The 8,926-nt window shown below is 38.5% G+C and overlaps 1 protein-coding gene across 1 annotated transcript in view; it reads right to left on the bottom strand.

Annotated features, from left to right (window-relative positions):
- Nucleotides 1-398: 398 nt before the first annotated feature.
- SPCS3 (signal peptidase complex subunit 3 homolog (S. cerevisiae)) overlaps nt 399-8,926 on the bottom strand; it is a 9,145-nt gene continuing 617 nt past the window's right edge. The window contains exons 2-5 of the mRNA XM_010829916.1: nt 7,764-7,837; nt 5,519-5,595; nt 4,810-4,925; nt 399-3,869 (exon numbers count right to left, since the gene is read on the bottom strand). Coding sequence (XP_010828218.1) covers nt 3,737-3,869; nt 4,810-4,925; nt 5,519-5,595; nt 7,764-7,837 — 400 coding nt within the window. The 3' untranslated portion in view covers nt 399-3,736. The remainder of the gene's footprint in view (nt 3,870-4,809; nt 4,926-5,518; nt 5,596-7,763; nt 7,838-8,926) is intronic.

Genomic DNA, 8,926 nt, shown 5'->3' with positions numbered 1-8,926 from the left:
GTGGGCCCAGAAGCCACGAGTGTGACGGAGGGGGACATACCGCGCCATCAAATGCAGTCACCTGTCTAATCTGACCCGTTCGTTTCTTCATGAGCTCAACCAGCATCTTTAGAGTATTTAAAGTCAGGTCTGTGTAGTTAACTGTCAACTGTTATTTTATCTGTCTTCTCGGTTCATGTCCCATTGCTCTTATCAGAAGTCTGGCACTGGGGGAACTCAGGTCTTGGCAACAGGAGTGCAGTGCTTGCCTGGCCTGGGCAATGTCCAAGGTACGAAAGGAAGGAAGAGTCAGATCTAAAGTCACCGGGAGCTCAAGAGTGACAACAGCAGTTTTACGAAGGAGCACACTTACCTGCAAAATAGTCCCCATGGTCTGGCCACATTACAGAGACAGTGACTTGGTTCATCATTAGTATTTATTGGGCGCCTATTTTGTGCAAAACACTGTGCCAGGCCTTGGGGAAAATACAAAGATAAACCCACAAGACTGCCCTCAAAGAGCTTACAGTCTAGGGTAGGAGCAGTCTCTGGAGATCTGCTAGGTGTGACTAACCTCCCCCACACCTGCCCCAGAAAAAGACAGAGAAAAGGAAAAAAGAAAAAAACTCAAAGTTTACTAGACTTGGTTTCATCCATTTTTAGTTCAGCAGCTTCACATTAAAAAAAAGCATCAATCGGAAAATCTTTTAAATGCATACCTTTTGCTTGTAAACAAAATTCATTTTCATTAGAAAAACGTTTATTGCAATTAAGAAAAGCCTCAAACGTTTCTTCAGTATCGACATGAATGTTTTTCTTATGAATTTAAAGTAAACAGTTTCCCAAATTGCATCAAAACATGCAACAGTTTTTTGAAACAGATTGTTTTAAACCACGGGCAGTCACATAAAAGGTACATAGGCTGTCTGCTAAAAGCAAGGGAGGCTTCTGAAATGGACAGATGTTGACTATCAAAATTCACAGCTTATGGTTTCCCCCCCATAAACTCATTTCATGTCAATTCAAAGTATTATAAAGCAGTCCCATTAACCTGTAGCCCAAAGATCTGAAGCTTTAAGGTTGAGATGGTTCTTATAGCCTTAAAGCCTCTCTCAGTGCTATCACTAGGCTGGCCAGACCCACCAAAGAGCTGTAAGATAATTACAAAGACAGAAACTCAAAAAAAAAAAAAGAAACTCAAATTAACCCCTTTTCCTATTACACCATAAAGGATTTCTGGTCTCTGGTTATCTTCCTTTAGGCACAAAGAAACCCAATGTAATCAATTGTGGGGCATGGAAAACAGATATATGTGCTGGTCCAGGTTAAACCGCAGGAGAAAAGGAACATGGGAGCACACTAGAGCAGAGTCTCACAATTCTTCCCCAGGATGATCCCAGGACTTTCTAATCCAAAGTGTGAAGCCTTCAGTCTTGTGGAAATGCAAGACTTTTGAAAACACTGATGCTAAGGTAGACAATGTTATCAACTGAATACAGGTCCAACTTTTCATGCAGTTACAGTGGACTTACAAAGATGTGCAAACCCAAAAATGAGTTCCTGAGAGGAAGGTTTTGTATTCCCGTGTTGGATCATCCTTGTCCTGAGCAGTTTCTCTTTCAAATGAAAGCAAAAACTCTTATTGTGCTAGTGGGCCTTTCTACTCCCCTTCCTCACCTAACTCCAAAAAGGGGGTGAGCCTGGACTGAATAGTAGCTGGAGTAAATTTCCACATTCAAGTGCAGCAAACACAGATCCAGGCGTCCAGAGGCCTCTGAATGTCTCAGCTGGCCCTGGGTCTGCCCTGGGCTGCAGGCCCATTGAGAGCACCCTCCTCAAGGAGCACACACCCTTTCAAGCTTTGATGCCGACAGATGTTAAGTTTGTGTCTAGTATTTGTACAAAAACTATACAAAAAGTTAAATCTTCTGGGTGCAAAATCTAACAGAAATAAAGTCAGATCAATATGAATTATATGTTAATTCATCTCAGTCACCTTATTACATCTGCCCTCTCATTACTAAGGTGCTTTTCTGTTCAATCGGCCAAAGAGATACAACGAATTTTACAGATGTGTATGGTATAAAAAAATCACTATTTAAGTTAACTAGTCCAACTCTTGTCATTTTACAGATAAAGAAACGGAGACCCTGAAAAGTTTAATGAAAAAGCTGCGAGCCAAACCCAGTCTAGTATTCATGACACTGTACCTCTGGCCTCCACAGAACACATGCCCTTACAAGCCAAGCTGTTCCAGGCAATGTAAGTAAATGGAGATGTGTTTCTCATGACAAACATCAGCCACTGGTGTAAACGATGCTTAGAAAACATTAGCCCTTTTTGGTTACTGCTGACACTGTTCCTGCAGTGTTTGGTCTAGCTTTTAGGGATGATTGATCTGCAGTTGCTTCCTTTGAGGATATTTATTTGTCCACTGTAGAAAAAACATGATTAAATATGATTATATAATCAATCTCTAAATTATTTTTACATACGTTTGGATTCTTTTACTTTTAATGTGAGAATTAATTTATGCAGAGAATGAGTGACATATTACCTCTATATAAATTGTTGGCAACTTGAAAATCAGTCACTTTCATTTAGAAAAGGAACTCTTCTAATAGAAAGGGCGTCCAGGGTAACAAAAACTGTATTAAAAATTACAGAAGTGAATTTTGACTAGCCTGTCATCTGAGGTATAGAAGAAAGGACATGCTCAGAGAAAGAGATCTGAGTTCAAGGGTCAGTGCCCTTCCTTGCTGGCTATGTAATAACCTGGAAGCAATCCAATAAACTTCTGGGTCAGTTTCTTTATCTTCAAAGAGCTAACATTTGCACTGCCTACCTCATTATATTACTGAGAATCACATACAGTCAAATATACGTGAGTGCTTGTAAATAGAAAAGCACACCAACAATATTGATTATTATTACCCCAATAATTATTAAAATGTGGACCTAGAAAAAAATTTAAATAATTACCACTCTGTGGCACTAAGCATGCTCAGGAGAACAAACTCAGAGAGTAAACCATGCAAAGATTTTCAACTTTCTATGGCAATGTTAAAAAAAAAAAAAAAAAATCACACAAAGATATAATACCAAGGAGCTTTTTTTAGAGAAAGCACTGAAAGACACAGACTTAAGTGACTTTAAAATGATTTGAGAATGATTTACTGCATATAAAGAGGTATTTAGTCTTTAGTGGAGAAAGCTGCTAGTCACCTGTCAGAAAAACAAGCATTTGGGCATTCCTAAGACAAATGGAATAAAATTCCATCATGTTTGGCTGTTTTGTAAACCAGGCTTCTCACTAGTATTAATTTTTCCAGTATTGAAATATACTGTAAAAGAGATGAAAGAAGATATCTGCTTCCAAATCACATCCAATGTGAGCCTGCATGGCTTAAATAGAGTTCTCCCGACTCCACAGGCACCTCAAAGTACTGACTATCCTTCAGGAGCACTCATATTCCATCCAGAATGATGGACATACAACAAAGACTTCAAATACAGGTATTTCACAGAAGCTTCTGATGTGGCTGTCTCACTCTTATAATACTCCACTCTGGTGGCCTTTGTTTGTTTTTATTTGGAAAATTAGGTAGTACATTAGTCTTTCCCTTCAAATATGCCTTCTGATGTTCATTCTTATACCAAAAAAAAATTAACGCAAAACAAATGAAGATGCAAGGAAGAGAGAAACGAGATACAATTCATTAGGTATAAAAATATGTTGTTTCAAATTCAGAATAATTTAATAACTCTTCGTTATTTCATATGTATCTGGAAATGGGACAGATACGTGTCCTGATCCTGTCACAAGAGGTAGAATTCCAGCATTTGGTACGACATTCCAGGACAGGGTTAAAGTGACATTCCTATTTCCCCTGTAACGAGACATCATAAACAGACGTCAGCAAAAACATTTGTAGTTCAATAAAAATGTTTTAATTCAAGCACTGTGTATCAGATACTTTATGTTTTAACCAGCTCTTAAGTGGAATTCTAATCTACAAACACATTTTCTCAAGTCTTTTGAAATCTCAGACAATGCTGGAAAACCCCAGCATTCTCACTGTAGGCTTCCCGTAATGACCCACCTGAAGTTACTTAAGCGTCGCAGGCAAGCCATCAACCAAAACGCTTAAATATGTAAAACGCAGGAAACACAAACACATTTGAGCTAGAAACCAGGGTGAAATGATTTGAAACTTAATTCTATCATTATCCACATGGGCAAACCTGAATTGATCAAAATCTCTCAATGCTGGAAAATTTTTATCTGCAAAAATAGGTTTGGTTAAAATAGCTCTTCCTTAAAATTCTTTCCAAAGCTGACCCACAGAGACTAGAGCCAAAGCGGACCCAAAAGATCATTCTAATTCCTTCATTTTGTACAAAAAGAAGCTGAGGTTCAGAGAGGTTAAGTGAACCAAAACCAGGAACCTCAGTATCAAATCCTGGACCAACAGGCTGCTTCCTCATTCAGGTTCCCTGGCAGTTCCTCTGACAGCCCTACAGGAGCCCTCTGGGGTAACAGTCCCACCTCAGGATCAGCAGCCCAGGACGCTGCACTGCTGAGAGCAGAAGCCCCCAGGCCCTCCCAGTCTGCCTATTCAGTTCCCAGGAGGCAAGAGAGCAGAGCGCTTAGGCTCCGGCTTGCACAGCACTGTTTCTGCTCAATCTTCCAGTTCAGAGCTAAGTAAATACTTTTCTTCTCTATCAACTTTTCTTTTTAGCCTGTAACATTTTTCTTTAAAAACACATCACGTCTTTCTCTCCCCTTCACATAGCATCGCATGTAAAAAATGACAAAGGGTTGCTCACTTGAGACCATTTCCGTCATCAAAGAAAAAATACTTTGTTTTCATATCTTTTAACAGCAGCTTCGGATTATCACCTCTCAGAACAATCTTGTCCCAAAGGACAACCTGGTTCAGAGCCTGCATTAAAATAAAAATTAATTAGATAATTCAATAGAAATTAGCATCTCGGTCACTTCAGATGTATTGGTAAATAGTCTTATTTATATGATGAATCTCACTTTGAGGGAACTGTTAAAATCTTAAATCAGACAAAATGATACAAGTGGATAGACACAGGAGTCCAACCTCTCCTGGACAAGACTCTTCCCTAAGGAAAATCACCTCTTTTGCTAAGACAACCCTATTATTTAAAGCCCTTAAAACTCAATGCAAGGTTTTAGACTTATGTGCTCTTCAGAGCAAGATCCTAGGAGAAACAGAAATTTCGTTATGGTAAAACCCTAGGAGTCAGACAATCCTTTCAAGTCACTGCTTTGACAGATCACAAACAAGTTTGGGAAATTAAGGACATGAAATGGAGAAAAAACACATCTGTAAAAAAGACAGAAGCTACAAAAGAGATAGTTTTGTTAGTAGAGTCACCATCTCCATGGGCTTGTGATTTTTACTAAATTACTCAGATCAGATATTTCAAATATATAAAATTTATATTCTTTCCTAGAGAATGAGGCTTTAAATAGCTACAAAAATACTTCCACACATGTACTTACATTATTTTTTGTTGAATATTCAGCTGATAAATAAAGAAACAACTGCTTAACATTCCAATCAAATATATTTTCTAGATGTAAATAAATTAAGGAATATATAAATCACAAAGCAGCATACAACTTTAAAAAGATTTTAGTTATTCTTAAATTGATCATTCATAGCAATATTGATACTAAAATTAAGATAAAAAAGAGGTGGCCCAGAAACATACTGGTCCACTAATAAAAACATATAAAAGATAATACAGTGTAAAATCCAGCTCATTCCAAAGTCAAAAAATATCAGTGAGATTAAGAGCATCCTTCCCTGCTCCTTTAAGCATTACTACCTGAGATATTTCAATTAATAAGAAATTAGCCAAGAAATAAAAATTTAGTTTTCCGGAAAATCAACCCACTAAGTCTAAAAGAAAGAGGACCTAGTATATTAAACATACATGATGCCAATGGAGTTCTGAGTATCACCAATGATCGCAAGGCAACCTCATGTTATGCAAAAAAGAATAGGCTCAAGTAACTAAACCAAGTAAACTGTACAAGTTGAACTGAACTAAACCAAGTACAGTAAATTGTACATGTTGTTTATGGACACATGCCAGTAGAGATCAAAATGTCTCAACCCATGATGTGCCTTATAAAGTAAGAGTATGAACACCAATTTGGTTTACCAGAGTGAAAAAACTCACCAGGATTAATTACAACACTAGCAGCACTGAGACCCGGGTTGGGAAGGTCTCCTGGAGCAGGGATGGCAGCCCACCTGCCTGGAGAACCCCAGGGACAGAGAAGCCTGCTGGGCTCCAGTCCATGGGGTCACAAAGAGTAGCACACAACCGAGCGACTAAGCACAGTGGCACTAAGAAACGAGCTGAGTTAATGTCTGGATTTCATTCAGCATCATACATTAAGTCAGTCATTTCATTATATCCATTTACATGCTAAGAGGTTCATGCTCATGACATTCCTCTCTTGGATATGTGTGTCCACTAAGAATCACTATTTTAGAATTGAAGTCTTGGATATCTCTTTATACGGAAAGGTACAATTTCAACTTTTAGCAGCCATGTTAAAGAGAATCTAAACTACAAATGATGAAGCTGGGAATATATAAATATAATAGCTCAAACATCAGGAAGTTTCACTGTAATTGCCCAATACACAAAATTCCTACTTTTACACTAGATCCAAACTCCCTTACTAGCTTAAAAAAAAAAAAAAAAGACATGAAGACTTAATAGCAGAAGTCTGCCACAGGACTTTTCTGATGGTGTATTCTATTTCCTTAAAAAAACAAAAAGTGCCTAAAGAATTAATTACTAGTCTACTTCTAAACCCCATAATTTATTTAAAAAAAAAAATGAAATTAAAAGTAATTCCAGGGTAGTAAAGGGGCATGTCAGGTAAACTTCCCAGGTACACAATCTGCTTCCACTGTTCAGACAGCTGCTTTACACAAGTACAGACAATTCAATCTCCATATTCAATTTTAATCCTGGGGTCCTAAAAAGGCAGGTGAGATCCTTGAAGTGGCTGGGAAGAATATTGCTAAAATAGTAATCTAAGCCCCTAAAAGAAGATTAAACTGGCCAAAAAGGAGTCAAAAGGTGGAAATTCAAAATAAACCTCCATTTTAAGTAATTGCTTTCATTGTTAAGATTTCTCTTACTATATAAGTACTTATAAAAGAACTATAAGGCAGAATGCTAGCACTTTTAATAATAATCATCTGATAATGACCTTCTGAACCACAGCACATGCAATTTGCTTTTTTTAACATATGCTTCTCTCTGCTATCACAAAATACTGACATATTCTTTGGGAGTGTACATGAAACACTGCATCTAGGTAGGCTGAGTACTGCTAACATCCTTCCTCCTTTAAGCTAAATGATCTAACTTTATTTTCTTTCTGAAATCCAGACTCAAACTATTGTAGCTGGAGTGCGTTGCCATTTCCTCCTCCAGGAGATCTTCCCAACCCAGGGATCGAACCCAGATCTCCTGCATTGTAGACAGGCACTTTACCATCTGACCCACCAGAGAAGCCCTAGATTTAACTCATGAATCTATAAATAAGTTTTCTCAAGGTGTGAATGAGGGGACATTAACACGATTATACTGATGAAAACACAAGCAGAGAAATTTCCAAGGTTTGACTGATAACGGTGGATAAACATTTATTGCCCCCCCAGTCACTGAACAATATGATTATACAAGCAATGAAGAATATTTTTTCAAAAGGATATCAGCAGTTATATCAAATGTAATGAATCCCAAATCACTTCTTTCTCTAGGTCCAGTGAAGTCTTCTACATTTTTTCTAGAAGCAAAAAACAGTAAGTTTCACCATCCTTCAAACTTAACAGCATACAAAATTCACAAAATTCCTTACATAAGTGAAAGACGGTCTAGCTGTACCTCACAAACAAGTAAAAATCAGAGAAACTTGTGTATCAACATTCTAATTCACTATTAAAGCAGGTCTTCAGCTATTTCCATTTAACTTAAAAGAATCCCTAACAAAACCCAGAGGGAGATAAAAAGTGCTCAAAGAAGGTGAAATATTTTATGTCAAGTGATCTGGAAGAAGGGGAAGAAGAAATTACATACGACTATAGGGAAACCAAAACAAAATGAACAATTGCTATTTATTGAGCGCTTACTATGTGTCTCTGTCAGGTCCTATGTATTTTTGACAATCATCTCAATGCTCAAACATGCCTATAGGTTGGGTGTTACTTCCACTTCAGAAAAAAGCAAATGAAGACCAAGGAAGGTAAGAAGCTAGCTCCAGATACCCAGGAGCTAACAGTTCAGGATTTACCATGAGCCACGCTTTTCTAAACTCTCCCAGAGCAGACAGACTCGGGAGTTCCAGCCAGGGTCTATCTTCATGTAAAAAAAAGCAGTTGCTAAAAAACATCAACATAGGCAGGAAAAAAAAAAATAGTGGGGGGATAGCTATCAGATGACCAGCTGGTCCGCATTTCCGACTTAAGAAATAAAACGAAGGTTGAAGACGAGAGAGCACTTGTTGAAAGATGGCACAGAGAAGAACGACAGAAGAACCAGGGAGTTAAAAAAAAAAAAAAAAAAAAGTGCTACGAATCGAAGAAGAAAGTCCCGGAGAATAAATCTTAGCATTAAAAAAAAAAAGCGGAAGGACCATGTCATTTTAAAACTCTACTTGGGAGCATGTTCGCAGACTGTATTCAAGCCGCATGGCCCTTCAAAAATTTTTAAATTCAAAGCACGCCGTCGCGCAGCGCGGGGGTGTGGCGTCCTACCCAGGCACCCTCACCCCTCCGGCCCAGTCGGCAGGCACCTTCGACGGCTGTAGGAGGAAGCAGACCCCGGGGAGGTGAAGGGTCGGGGGTCGAGCGGCGCGGACACCTGGCGGGTTAGGGGT

This window comes from Bison bison, unplaced genomic scaffold, assembly GCF_000754665.1.
Source record: "Bison bison bison isolate TAMUID 2011002044 unplaced genomic scaffold, Bison_UMD1.0 scf7180017864514, whole genome shotgun sequence".
In the NCBI taxonomy this organism is placed as follows: Eukaryota; Metazoa; Chordata; class Mammalia; order Artiodactyla; family Bovidae; genus Bison; species Bison bison.
This window is presented reverse-complemented; position numbering and strand designations above follow the sequence as displayed.